General features: G+C 34.8%; 1 protein-coding gene across 1 annotated transcript in view; it reads left to right on the top strand.

The window, feature by feature from the left end:
* Positions 1-2,865: 2,865 nt before the first annotated feature.
* The window catches only part of LOC134541701 (nuclear pore membrane glycoprotein 210-like), a 125,489-nt gene continuing 112,466 nt past the window's right edge, over positions 2,866-15,888 (top strand). Inside the window, exon 1 of the mRNA XM_063385342.1 lies at positions 2,866-3,168. Coding sequence (XP_063241412.1) covers positions 3,005-3,168 — 164 coding nt within the window. The 5' untranslated portion in view covers positions 2,866-3,004. The remainder of the gene's footprint in view (positions 3,169-15,888) is intronic.

Here is a 15,888-nt window from a genome sequence, read left to right as displayed (position 1 = left end):
TTACTGGATACTGTGGCTAGCAAGTCGATGCAGTGAATGCAGTTGGTGTTCTCCTCGGCAACTCTTACGAGATAGCCACAAACAAAGGCAACTGATGCAGTTTTCATTGTTGCTGGACAGGCTGCAAAGAAAATTTCGCCAAATGTAAAAATGAAAAACAACTTTACTCGCTAATAATTAAGATTGGGTATCAATACTTACTGTTCAATGGACGATTCAGGATTTCCAGCACAGAATTTGGTAGAACGTCAGTCGACTGGGAAGAGTTGGGCTTTGCATGGCATTGTTTTGAAGATGAAAAGCTTGAATCACTCTCCACATTTGCATACATTGATGCTGGTATAATACCAGTGCGTAGGGTTGTTTGTATTGCATGCAAACATGACCGAGCATCCATAGCATCATTAAAACCTCCAAGTTGCCTTAGATGACTGAAGAACAATTCAATGTCGTCACTCGAAAAGTTTCTAGTTAAGACATAGTGAAAACCATTGTCCAGCAAATATGTTATGCAGGCAACTGTTGATTTTGTAGTGATTACAAGTGCTTCATAGGTCTCTGAGCTGAAGGTTTCGTTTCGGTTTCGACCAAGTTGTTGAATATAAGCTACATAAGGCAGGAATGTTTGTGTAAGCCACTGAAGATGTTCATCACTCACGGAAAAGAAGTGCAGTTTGTCCATATTCCTTGATCTACAGGATTGTGTTCTGTTGCAAACATCATGAATGTCAAACCACTTTCTCACTATTTTCATGAAGTGAACTGTTGCCTGTAGACTGTCTTTGTCGGGAAAGTGTTCACTTGAAAGTGTGCTGCATGTCTCAAGTGCAGCAGTCACTGGTTCAGAAAATAACAGTTTTGCTCGTTTTACATTCATTTTTTCCAAATTTGAAGGATATACCATCTTCCGAGACAAATTCCGAACAGGGGTAAACACAGAGTTTTTATGTAACTTATATAAAGTTTGCACATGCTTTCCTGTTATCTGAGTCCCATTTAGCCTGAATGTCCTCTCCAGAAACTGTGTCCTGATATTTTTTATTATGTGACTCTGGTCAAAGCTAAGGAATATTTTTCTTGTCTTGTCTGTAGGATGATTTATCACTGATGTGACAGGCCCTTCACATAATTTCTCATACATTGCCACATTTACAATGGAATTATCAGTAACAATTCTCAGCACACAAAATCCCACTTTTTCAATGGCTTCTATTACTTGCAGAGTTTTTGTGTACAGTTGCGAGCCATCTAAATTCTTGCAAAAGAAAAATGCAACAGGAATTTGTATCTTGGCAATAATTCCTCTAAAAATGAAACATAGAAGTATATTTGCCAATTCATCACCATTGTCCATTTTTTCGTCTGATAATTCGTTCCAACCATGAAACTGATCAAGCTGCCTATCGTATAACAACTTGGGCTGAATTGACATCTCATCAATAATGAGTGAACCAATCCGTTCTTGATATGTGCTTAGTGCCTCAAATTCTGTTATCATCGTCTCTGTATGATTTCATCAGTGATTCCTGTTTGACCAGAACAATTCCCTACATATTTTTTTATGGTGGATTTGTGCGGCAAGTGTAATATGTTCATTTCTCTTGCGAAGTTGTAACCTTTCGGTGAAAACATTTCCCAAAGAGAGGAAATTTTTAATGTCTCTTCTGAATATGGCAATTTTCCTTTACCAAACATCCGCAGTTGCTCCAATATAAATTTCGCTTTCAAACTATTATCATTTTTAGCTGCGATTAAATTGGAATACATTTTTTCAGCATGGGAAACTTTCTTTTTTCTTTTAACTGTCTTCCTAGTTCTTTATTTTTTGCTCGTAATTTGGTGATTATTTTATTCTTTTTTACAATGATGTGTGACGAATATTTCTTTGCAACCACTTTATGTGAACATCGACATTTGATTTTGTCTAGATCAATTTTAACTGAAACAGAATTTGCATTAAAATTCGCATCGCTATCTGCAATGTCTGAGTTACAGCACTGTTCTGTCATAGTACTTCTTTGTTGAGGGAATGCACAATCGTGTGTCCTCTTTTTGGGAAGTTTACGGGCCTGTTTTTTATTTTCAACCATGTATGATGGATACCCAGGGAAAATAGTAGGAACAGAATTCGCAAGTAGTCTCTTGATTTTAGTAGAAATACTAAAGCATTCATTACTAAAATGTTTGCTGCAGACAACTGACCTAGCTGAAGGCTGCCATTTATCACTGCTATCAGGACTTTCATGTCGTGAAATGACTTTAAGCCATTTGTCACGCAAATCACAATTTGTTGGAAACTGATGAAATGACATGCCAGTCACCTGTGAGGAATCACTTTTGCAAAATGGTACACATCAATACACCATCTTAAAATATAAACAAATAAGTAAATGTATGTCTTTTTACAGTGTGCAGCGATTCTAAAGAGTTTTACACATCAAAATCATTAAATCCATAGCCAAACGAACTAGCACAGCGTTTATAATGCAATGTTTTCATCATTTTGCACCATTATACCAAATAACTCTTTAGAATATTATATTACCAAAGTACATGCAAAATAGTCGAAATCATTAATTTATCGCAACTTATAACCGGTAAAGTCCACTTTCTTGCACACGGCTAACAAATAAACTCCAGGAAAATGTTCTTTCATTAAAAATTCGACATTTCATGTCATAAGCCGTGTGCTAATATTACAGTGTAAACACCTGCGCTCTAGCGGCGTTGTGCGAACTACATTCAATGTTCCACCTGGAAATCATTGATGCGAAGGCCTTCCCAATCTCGTAGGCAACGGCAGTGAGCACACTAGCGCTCTTACGGCCGTGCACACAAACAAAACGTTGTTCAAGCATCTCTCTAATAAGTGCACATCCCGTGACCTATATTGTTTTTCAAGAAGTTAACAAACGAGTGTAGATAAATAATCCGTTGGAAAGTTGCCGGTATACAGGAATATTAACTATTATTCCTAATAGTAATATATCTTTAGTAAATAGCAATGATGCGTTTTTGTGTACAGATATTTGTGTTTTTCCTGATCGCGAATGAGATCGGTTATTTAGTGTCGTCAAAATTAAACGTTCCAAGGGTACTGTTACCGTACTTTGGAACCTTTTCAACAAACTTTACTTTGGAAGTAACTGAAGGAGGTTGTTACAAATGGTAAGTATAATTAAGTTTTTGTGAATTGTTGCACTAGTGTTAGGTTGCATGTTATACCTTTAATATTTTTTGTCATGTGTAGGTTAGGTTTTGTATTTGTGGCGGTGACTTAAGGCTGCCCGTGACAACAAGGACAACGCGCACTGAGGATAAGTTAGATTCGAATCTCAGATTCGAATCTGAAAAATTACCGGATCGTACCATAATTATCGTACACACCTTAAAAACCCGGAAATTCGTTCGTGCAACAACAGCCTAAGTCAATCCTTAAATTGATGTGTATAAAAAAGGAAAAAAAAAATTATATATGCATGGTCATGAACTTAGACATGTTAATAAAATGTTTGCAAGTCAGATCTTCAAAATTAAATAAAAATGTAAATGTTTAATTAGATAAAAAATTTTAGAAACAGAAATTCGAATTTGAAAACAAGCGTAATATTGATATATAAATATCAAAATAGACAACAAAAAATGTATAATAATTACAAATGTACAGGTAGCTCAATCCAGGTTCGTAGGTATGTTACGAAAACCCTCTGTATGTCACATATGTGTCTCATGCGGGCTATATGACACCAGATTTTTACAGGAGCCAGCCGAAAAAGAGAAAATGTGTCATTCTTGGCAACTGATGTACCTAACTACTTAAAAAAATATAATAATTACAAATGTACACGTAGCTCAACCCAGGTTCGTAGGTAAGTTACGAAAACCCTCCTGTATGTCACACATGTGTCACATGCGGGCTATATGACACCAGATTTTTACAGGAGCCAGCCGAAATAGAGAAAATGTGTCATTCTTGGCAACTGATGTACCTAACTACTTAAAAAAATATAATTACAAATGTACACGTAGCTCAATCCAGGTTCGTAGGTAAGTTACGAAAACCCTCCTGTATGTCACACATGTGTCACATGCGGGCTATATGACACCAGATTTTTACAGGAGCCAGCCGAAATAGAGAAAATGTGTCATTCTTGGCAACTGATGTACCTAACTACTTAAAAAAATATAATTACAAATGTACACGTAGCTCAATCCAGGTTCGTAGGTATGTTACGAAAACCCTCCTGTATGTCACACATGTGTCACATGCGGGCTATATGACACCAGATTTTTACAGGAGCCAGCCGAAATAGAGAAAATGTGTCATTCTTGGCAACTGATGTACCTAACTACTTAAAAAAATATAATAATTACAAATGTACATGTAGCTCAATCCAGGTTCGTAGGTATGTTAATATAACCTTCTTCTATGTCACACATGTGTCACATGCGGGCTATATGACACCAGTTTTTTACAGGAGCCAGCCGAAATAGAGGAAAAGTGTCATTCTTGGCAACTGATGTACCTACCTTCTTAAAAAAGTATAATAATTACAAATGTACACGTAGCTCAATCCAGGTTCGTAGGTATGTTACGAAAACCCTCCTGTATGTCACATATGTGTCACATGCGGGCTATATGACACCAGATTTTTACAGGAGCCAGCCAAAATAGAGAAAATGTGTCATTCTTGGCAACTGATGTACCTAACTACTTAAAAAAGTATAATAATTACAAATGTACACGTAGCTCAATCCAGGTTCGTAGGTATGTTACAAAAACCCTCCTGTATGTCACACATGTGTCACATGCGGGCTATATGACACCAGATTTTTACAGGAGCCAGCCGAAATAGAGAAAATGTGTCATTCTTGGCAACTGATGTACCTAACTACTTAAAAAAATATAATAATTACAAATGTACACGTAGCTCAACCCAGGTTCGTAGGTAAGTTACGAAAACCCTCCTGTATGTCACACATGTGTCACATGCGGGCTATATGACACCAGATTTTTACAGGAGCCAGCCGAAATAGAGAAAAAATGTCATTCTTGGCAACTGATGTACCTACCTTCTTAAAAAAGTATAATAATTACATATGTACACGTAGCTCAATCCAGGTTCGTAGGTATGTTACGAAAACCCTCCTGTATGTCACATATGTGTCACATGCGGGCTATATGACACCAGATTTTTACAGGAGCCAGCCGAAATAGAGAAAATGTGTCATTCTAAGCAACTGATATACCTACCTTCTTAAAAAAGTATAATAATTACAAATGTACACGTAGCTTAAAACCATGTATTAAATTTGAAAGTATTTTGTACTTTTCATACTTAAAATTATCAAACAATGTTCAAACATTTTTCGATATAATTAAGGACACCTGTATTTCGCGAATACATCTCGTGTCAGGCTATTTCACACATAACTGTAGCTTTTTCCTTAGAGGTTTGGCGAATTGTGGGCGTGCAGCAGTACGGTAACTACGTCCTCATTGGCCCCGTCAAGTGCGGTAAAACATCCTTCACCGACCACAGACAATTATTACAAAAAAATACCTTGACATGAAATGTATTTGCGAAATACAGGTGTCCCTAGATATAAGACGCAATTGCTCTCGGACGATAATTTTCTTTACTGGTATTATCACCATTCTTATGCGGGAGAATTGTTTTTGTAGTCTTGTGATTCCCATTCTGAAAGAATTCCAATAATGGAATATGTGTTTATTATAGTAAATGGAGAAGTGTATATAATATTAGCAAATGGATAATTAAAAATATGAAAAGAAATTATAAAAAATTAACCAATTACTCTACTGCACATAAATCACAGATTTTAAAAAGCCAAAATTACTATAACATTCAAAATATTACAGAGCGTGCAATGTAGAAAACACGGACGCATGTTGTCTAAATGAAATAAATAAAATACAAGTCTGCGGCTTTAAAAACCAAAGAAATAAAATGTTTCATAAATATTCAACGCTTGTAAGGGTACAACTATTACACTGATAGGACATAGTTTTTCTAGTACATCATACAAAATCCTAACCAGGCACACACACATATATGTATATATAATTTGTGTAACACTTCAATAAATTCGGCCATGATTTAAACCTAATAAATAAACAATGTAAACAAGCGAAACTCTACGGAGTATCGTCGAATAAAATCTGGGCCAAAAGTAAATCAATATTTTAGTGCTCAATACAATTCGAAGGAAATGGAAGATTTTTTTTTAGTATTATAAATGATCATACAAGGATTGCTGATTTGGTTTTGTATTAATTTTGAACGTAAAACTACCCCGAAAATATTGAATAAACTTTTCAGTTAAGCTGCATATAAACTGAACTGGTTTGCTAGCTGTCTTGCCATCGTAAACATGACTATGAGTCTGATTGGCCATGTTGGTGATATTCACGATTTTCAAGGCTGTCTCCCGATATCACATATGTGTTTTATTTTTATGCGAAATGAAGCACGAATATGTTTTATATTTCTTGTGTGAGATACTAGTTGCAAAGACGATGCAGTTGGATTTTATGGGTAGTGAATCAGTGGTATAAAATAACTTCATTTATTTTTTCCAGATAACATCTTTTTGACATTAGTATAATATAATCACTCGCCAAGCTGAGAACCTTATTTTTTGTAGTCATAAAAAAAATTGTTTGTATTCAATATCAGCTAATAACTTACTATTGCTTATGTGTTCTGTTTTGACCGTTTTGATGCGATAATATACCCGGCTGAACTCCTGCGATAATCGAGGCATCTAGTGAGTAAACTCGGAACTAATCGGAGCTCTAGCAGCAAACTGTTGAACTCGTTCCTTTCATCAGCGGCAAGTGACAGTTAAATCACAATATTTTGTACTCATATTATTTAAATTCTGTACGTTGTATTAAAAAAATTAATCGGCAGAATTGTTCATTGTACCTCCTTTAAGTTGTGTGCAAAGTAACAGCCGTGCACCGTTAAAATATATACCTAATATTTAGTTTTGAAAATTTGAAAATTTAAATTAAATAATAAAGAATTTTTTGAGAAAATTTTTATCATATTTACAAAATTCAAAGTTTTATTTCCAATTCTGCCGTTTATTATTTTTTTATCTACTAAGATATTCACGGGAGAAAACATTTTCTTGGAGGTTAGCAAGATACTTGGGTACCCAAGTACGCATCATAGCATCTTAAAATGACCAGTTTTATTTGCTTTTGAGAGTTTTTCTAACACTTTTACCGGACATCGTGAATAATCCTGCAATAGTTGTGATCAAGATATATTCATTCTATCTATCTATGTTGTCAAGTGATGTTAGTTGCCAATTTAGTTACATCAAAGGTATACTGAAATATAAAAACCTGAATTTGAACACTCAATTTATAATAAGACATATTACCTGACTCCACTTTGGTTCCAAAATTTGAAGGTCAGCTTGTGTAGATATAGCAGCCTAAGTAAATTGAAGTTGCAGGCGATTAATTAGGCATTCTAATTTCCCTGCTGCTGCAACAAAAATGTCAGTAGCAAACACTTATCCATCAGCAAGTCCCTAGCGAATCTAAAAAGCAAAGTATATATCCCTGCAACCTATCCCTCTATAGATCTCCCATCTTCCTTTCACATTTTCTCCGTTTGGGCTGGCTCCTGTAAAAATCTGGTGTCATATAGCCCGCATGTGACACATGTGTGACATAGATGAAGGTTTTCTTAACATACCTACGAACCTGGATTGAGCTACCTGTACATTTGTAATTATTATATTTTTTTAAGAAGGTAGGTACATCAGTTGCCAAGAATGAAACATTTTCTCTATTTCGGCTGGCTCCTGTAAAAATCTAGTGTCATATAGCCCGCATGTGACACATGTGTGACATAGATGAAGGTTTTCTTAACATACCTACGAACCTGGATTAAGCTACATGTACATTTGTAATTATTATATTTTTTTAAGTAGTTAGGTACATCAGTTGCCAAGAATGACACATTTACTCTATTTCGGCTGGCTCCTGTAAAAATCTGGTGTCATATAGCCCGCATGTGACACATGTGTGACATAGATGAAGGTTTTCTTAACATACCTACGAACCTGGATTGAGCTACATGTTCATTTGTAATTATTATATTTTTTTAAGTAGTTAGGTACATCAGTTGCCAAGAATGACACATTTTCTCTATTTCGGCTGGCTCCTGTAAAAATCTGATGTCATATAGCCCGCATGTGACACATGTGTGACATAGATGAAGGTTTTCTTAACATACCTACGAACCTGGATTGAGCTACATGTATATTTGTAATTATTATATTTTTTTAAGTAGTTAGGTACACCAGTTGCCAAGAATGACACATTTTCTCTATTTCGGCTGGCTCCTGTAAAAATCTGGTGTCATATAGCCCGCATGTGACACATATGTGACATACAGGAGGGTTTTCGTAACATACCTACGAACCTGGATTGAGCTACGTGTACATTTGTTATTATTATTAATTTTTTTTTAAGAAGGTAGGTACATCAGTAGCCAAGAATGACACATTTTCTCTATTTCGGCTGGCTCCTGTAAAAATCTGGTGTCAAATAGCCCTTATGTGGCACATGTGTGACATAGATGAAGGTTTTCTTAACATACCTACGAACCTGGATTGAGCTACATGTACATTTGTAATTATTATATTTTTTTAAGTAGTTAGGTAGTTCAGTTGCCAAGAATGACACATTTTCTCTATTTCGGCTGGCTCCTGTAAAAATCTGGTGTCATATAGCCCGCATGTGACACATATGTGACATACAGGAGGGTTTTCGTAACATACCTACGAACCTGGATTGAGCTACGTGTACATTTGTTATTATTATTAATTTTTTTTAAGAAGGTAGGTACATCAGTAGCCAAGAATGACACATTTTCTCTATTTCGGCTGGCTCCTGTAAAAATCTGTTGTCAAATAGCCCTTATGTGGCACATGTGTGACATAGATGAAGGTTTTCTTAACATACCTACTAACCTGGATTGAGCTACCTGTACATTTGTAATTATTATACTTTTTTTGTTGTCTATTTTAATATTTATATATCAAAATTACGCTTTTTTTCAAATTCTAATTTCTGATTCTAAAATTTTTTATCTAATAAACATTTACATTTTTATTTAATTTTGAAGATCTGACTTGCAAACATTTTATTAACATGTCTAAGTTCATGACCATGCATATATATATATTTTTTTTCCTTTTTTATACACATCAATTTAAGGATTGACTTAGGCTGTTGTTGCACGAACGAATTTCCGGTTTTTAGGTGTGTACGATAATTATGGTACGATCCGGGAATTTTTCAGATTCGAATCTGAGATTCGAATCTAACTTATCCTCAGTCAACGCGCCCATCTGCCTGATCGTTAGACCCTTCTTCCACTGCGAGTCCAAGGGCAACAAATGTGACACAATACGCACGAAGATTGTGTTGCCGATAACCGGTTCCTCTCTCAAACTGCTTTCCGAAGGTGTAGCTCAGACATTCTGGGCTAGTTGAACATAACATTACGTTTTTTTCATGTGCAATGTCGCAGAAATAAAGTTGGTGATACTCAAAAGAATACAAGTCTACGTGTAAGACCATGTATCAGAAGAGAGTCAAGGAAGAAAATCTCTCGTGCTTGGTGGAAGAAAAAAAAACAACAGCTAGTTCAGTAAGTAAAATTTTTTTACAGGATTTAATTTCAAAACACGCATTTTGTATTAATTATTATATGTAATTTAAGCAAGGGTATGAAGAGAGTGAATAAGTTATTTTGGTATACACGATCCAAGGCCCTAAGCGAATGCAGCATGCATCAGACAGCTCGGACTGCCAACAAATTATGCTAAACAGCTGTACGTATCTGAAACAACCCATGGCTAGCTTAGGTTCTTACTTCTTGTTTACAATAAGAGTGGCTTATGAGTGTAGGTATAGTGTTTTATTTAATAAATAATGAGGGGATGAAATGATTACATAATAAATGCTGTGTCGTCCGTTTACATGATGTAAAGGTTAACTAAAGCAATAGAAAATTATCCAATTAGATATATATATATATATATATTCTTGAAGTGTAAACACAGTTGAAAAGTGATGTTCATTGTAAGACCTTGATAGTAAGTGTTACAGTTCTTCCCGAAATAATTTTTTTAAGAGAAACATTTTGCTTGTTATTTTTAAAGGATTTTTGCAATGGGTGGCAAGTTACTAATTAAATAACTATCTGTTACATCGCCATTGCAGTGCATACGCACTGTCTTGAGTTTATTCAATGCATTTCGGTACAAAGTACTTGAATAATTTGCATCAGTATTTTAAAAGCTCCCGTTCATGGCCTTAAACATGGACAGTTATATGAATTTTAATTCGATAATGTAACCATGTCCACAAAATGTCTGTATCATGAGCCATTGGGTTGAAATCATGGCAGAGAATACAGACATATAGTGTATATGTATATATATCAGAGGTGGCCCCCCCCCCCAAACACTATGACTCACCCCCCCCCCCTAACCTAATGATGCGCCCCCCCCCCCCCCTCCCGAAATTTTTTATGCCATTTTCTCAATGATTTACTCAATTATTTTATAATATTATACTTTTTAAGTATTATATTTTATCACATTTTGCAATAATTAAAACTGATTTTCTAATAATAATTGTGGTCATATCAGATAATATTTCCATCCTGAACCGACAGATGCCAAACTGCTTTTGTTGAGGAAAGTGCGGGGTTGCCAATTTGATTTACAAGATCCCTTTCAATTATCAAAGCACCAGAAACGTAGTTTTACATTAGAAGCTATAATTATGTAAATATATATACATTTTTCTCGTCTTTTAACCCCCCCCCCCCCCCCCTGAAATATTAATGACGCAGTCTGCGTCGTTACCCCTCCTTGTGGGCACCCCTGTATATATTTTAACAATAAAAATACCCAACCATTATACGCTTCATTCACAAAATTTTACAAAAAATCTTTGTATGAAATATGACATGAAAGTTATATTTTACTTTCAGGAGCAATGCTAATGACTTGTCAGCAGCTACACTCTCGCCCATGCCAGGCCAAAATAATACAGGCTCATGTTGTAATGAAAGCTGTATTTGGGTGATATATCAAGAAAAATTTATTTCCGGTAACCACAATATTGAGCACTACAAGAAATATTTAGAGGCAGCCATTAAGTGTTTTATTGACATCCACACTGCAAACTTGTTTATGGGGTGTGTGCAATATTATGAAAGTTTCTTTACTAAACTTTTGAAGCCAATATGCAATTATTTCTAAAAATAATTACATCACAAAAATATTTTGGCAGGGTCAACTATATTTCAAACATATTATTTGTGTACAAAATATAACGGAGTTAATAAGGGAAATTGTTTAACAATTACATGTACTTTTTTTTGTTCTAGGAATGTACACAAAAAAATTCGTCGACCAGCAACAACGAGCAAGACAAAGAAGGAAACAATAAAGGTTGCACAATACCAAGATACAAATGAAAGCGAAGAAATACTTTGTACTGCAGATGAGCACTATGGTTTGGTACGGGCAAAGGAAGATCAACCAGAGATTGCTATTACAGCATCAGAGCTATAGGAAAAGAAAAGAAGTTTCGTTGCTAGTCTCATGCGGACCGAAGAAGAGCGAAATGAGCTACAGAGAACGACTTAGTTGCAATACAGATGTCACTTGTGGAATACAGAGAGGAGGAAGTTAATAACTGCTTCCCATTTCGGCAGGGTTTGTAAAATGAGGGCTACAACATCTTGTAGAAACTTAGTTCATTCCATATTGTATGGAAACTTCAGCACGAAAGGTACACAGTATGGTATTGCCAACGAACCTGTAGCCAAGTGTAAAATGGCCGAAGATCACGGAATAGTGGCAACAGAATGTGTCTTATTCATAGATTCTGAATATCCTTTTCTTGGTGCAACTCCAGGTACATTTAAAATATGTAATTATATATATATTTTTTAAATTTTGATAATGTAAATTCGGTTTTACAATTAACTCATGTAGAAGTCATGTAAAATTCTGTTGCAGATGGTTTGGTGCGTGACGATGCCATTATGGAAATTAAGTGCCCTCTTTTAGCAGATAAGTATCAAAGTCCGAAAGAAGCCATTTTGTGGCATAAAACATATCATGTACTAATTTCAGATTACTCACTGCGCAATAATTAACGGAAAACCGCTAATGAGAAGTGATTCAAACTATTTTTATCAAGCGCAAGGGCAGATGCACATAACGGGAAGAAAATATTGTTACTTTGTGCTTTACACTTCCCACTGGATGACATGAAATTATCGAAAAAGACGCTTTCTGGTGCGAAAAAATGGAAGCATATTTGTGCAGGTATTTTTCTTATTATTTTACATACAATTATTGAGTATAGCAGTAAAATGTGTAGTTCATACAGCGGTGCTAAATTAAGTCTACATTCATATGCCTCTACGGTTCTTCTTTTTTGTAACACATCTTTCACAGTTAGGTTTTTATACCACTGATATCCATTTACAACTTATACATTGCATTAATGGTAGTTTTTTCGTAAGCTATTTTGGTACACACACACACATTTACGACTCAAATATGTCTTCTTATCAATAGCTTAACATTAACAGAGAACTGGTTGTGTTAAAATAAAAATATAATTAAAGTTTATGTTACACACATACAACATATCTAAGCGAATTTATAATTATGTTTGTTTCAGATTCGACAAGGAATGTCTGCTGCAGGAAATAGTAAACCCCCAGTTTTCAAAAAGATTTGCCAAGATGAATATTAAGGAACCCTTATACATAACAGCCCAACAAGAAGCCCAGAGGGCCAAAGAAGAGAGACTTGTGAGGAGCTGTAAATGAATATAGAGTGAACCACAGCGTAATACTTGTATTTTGCACCACTTTAATGTAATTAATATAATTTGAAAAATAAATTTATTTTTCAAAACACACGAAAAGTTTAAAAAAAAATTTCTTGTGCATCCCAATATTTAAAATTGAGCATAAAAATAAAAAAAAAAAACCAAAGTGAAAACAGTATTCCAGATTCATACATATTCGCTGATATTGGGAATGTTGAGGTTGTATTCCAAGCAACTATTTTGCTTACGAAAATTAACTCTCAAGTGATATGTAAAATTGTTGTTTTCAATTGCGAAAGTAACAGTTTAAAGGGACGGAAGTGTGTTTTTATTTCTGGAATTTGAGTTCTCTTGAGTTTAATGATTTTTTCCTGAAAGGCTTTCTTAATAACGTATTGAACGAGGAATTTAGAGAACAACAAGCCGTTTTGATTTCTTTTATTGTATAACTTATTCGCAATGTTCAATAACAGCAGGAGCCGCGGAGATCAACTGGTAAAGACCCTAGCCTCCCACCACTGCGATTCAGTTCTAACCCCGGTGGGTTCCATCCCCAGACCTTTGCATGTGGGAATCGAGCCAGATGATGTTGCTAGTCCGCGGGTTTTCTCGCCCTGCATCATAACACGCTTCGATAAAAGTACCCTCAAAACGCAATGTTTTAAATATAATCTTGCAATTAAAAAAATTAAGAAAAGGAAACAAGCCATTTGTGCTACCATTGAATATGTATATACATATTCAATGGTGCTACTGTCAACAAACCTAAAGGCCATTGCCGATAATCCGTCTCGGTTTTAGGAAACGTGAGTCGCCACTTTCTTATCGCTCGCATGTCTGCTCCGCATTCACTCAAGGTGTTGGGGATAGAAGCAACATATCTCCACAAATAGATGTCCTGTTTTCATTAGAGAAAATATTTAAATTATTTAATTTTCATTTCTAGTTTTACAGGCTGATTATTATTCAAGTAATGTTCAAGTTGCAAATTACTATAGACATGGTAAGGTTCGAGTCTAAGACATAGCTTTTTGTGGTATTTATGCTGCATTCGTTCACTGCAATCAATAAAGTAATGTTTAAAATGGCTTTTTTCCATGATTTTTTATTCATAAATTTTAAATATTTTTACAAATATAAAAAGTCTCAGACAATTATACGACATTATATTACTTACTTACAAAATGTTTATAAATTTAACTTCATTCATTCTCCCAAAAAAGATCAACAGCGGTACACATGTTTCCCACTATTTAGCCCACCGTACCCAGCAGCCTTAAAGCTGGAATCGCAAAATCGTGACAGACGTGACGCGAAAGACGCAAAGCTATAGAAAAATAACGCATTATTGTGAACATGAGGATTTTAACATCTCTACAAACTAACAACCAAAAACGTTTAGGTATATATATATCAGCCGTTTTATTTGCTGTTTTATTGAACTTTTTGAGGAAAATTAGTTGTATTGCTAAAATTCTTGCATTGCAGCTTTACATAAAATTATATAAATAAATAAAATTCGGAAAATACTTTTTTTGGAACATTAAAGATGTTCCTCTATCTAACCTGAAAACTGCGTTTCTTAATTTGTACTTCATTGCTTTCGTGGTTGGGCCCGTGTGTTTAGGTTTTAGAGAACTTAAGTTAAATATTGAGAATGGTCATTTAAGATAGGTTAGCTACATTAAAAATACTTTAAAATATTTTTAACGGTTGCTTAGGAATTACTAATTTCATATGTAGCTATCCTGACCTAACCAAACATTCATTTGTGTTTACAGTATTTTTAATGTAGCTAACCTAACTTAAATGACCATTCTTAATATTCAAAATTATTTTTAATGTAGCTCAACTATTCTCTAATTTCTCTTTCACATACGTCCATGAAAGATGAAAGACGACTTGGACATCTTAGTTGCTCATGTGAGTGGCTTACTTCAATAACCTTCTGTTAATTTCGGAACTATTCGGGTCTCTGAATGGACTTATGTGAACTGGTTGCTACCCTATATTGTAGTTCCTAAACAACTATTAAAAGTAATGTACAGTATTTTAAATTTAGCTATACTAACCTAATCAACCGTCCACATAAATATATTCAATAATTATCAATTACTATGTTTCTAAGGCGGCTAGTGCAAAGACCATTTTCACGTAAATATTTAAAATAGGCCTCAATTTACTAGAGGACAACCATAGTTAAAAGAGATTTTAATTTCCATTTTGATGGAAACCTGCATATCTGATAATGCAAAAGAGCACACAGTAAAATGCCGGAACTTACATAAATTTTTTCCCAGGCTGCTGTGGACTTATATCAACCATTAATTAAAAAATTGACATAAGGTCATTGTTTCATTGTCTGTACCTGTTCTTTTCAATTTCCTTTTGGCAAAAAGAATCCTTTTCGGTTCAGGCATTTCTTCCATGACAGCCTGTTTCACAATAGTGCTCTTCTTGCTAGGGCTGCCTGGCGAAACTCTTGACTGCTGATTGCTTTCCTCAAAGATTGAACCTGGAATAGGCAGTTTTGTATGGTGATTCAGCATCTTGAGAACATTCAGTTTTTTTACTAGGTTTATTTGTCAGTATTTTCTTTTAATCTCTCTTATACTTTTTCACTTCATCGCTAAGTTTTTTCGCTCAAACAATTTCTTTAGCTCCCATGTTTTTCAATATTTCCCATTTAATTTTATTCCTTTCTTGTTCTTTTGCCAAATAACGCTCATATTTATTTTACCTCAAATTTGTTCTGTAGGCTGACTCTCTTCTTGTAACTCATCTAATACAGTAAAATGTAGCATTAGTTTTAGTTTTAGTTTTAGATTTGTTCCTTCAAATGCATTAATTTTAACAATAAATTGTGCCAACCGTAATACAGTTTGACAGTATGAAAAAAGTATACGAAAGTCTTATTTCAGATAGGTTACGGATGGATTGACATAACGATATATAGATTTTTACGTAAT

This window comes from Bacillus rossius (assembly GCF_032445375.1).
Source record: "Bacillus rossius redtenbacheri isolate Brsri chromosome 4 unlocalized genomic scaffold, Brsri_v3 Brsri_v3_scf4_1, whole genome shotgun sequence".
Taxonomy (NCBI): Eukaryota; Metazoa; Arthropoda; class Insecta; order Phasmatodea; family Bacillidae; genus Bacillus; species Bacillus rossius.
The sequence above is the reverse complement of the archived record's forward strand: the minus strand, read 5'-3'. Positions and strand labels throughout refer to the sequence as shown.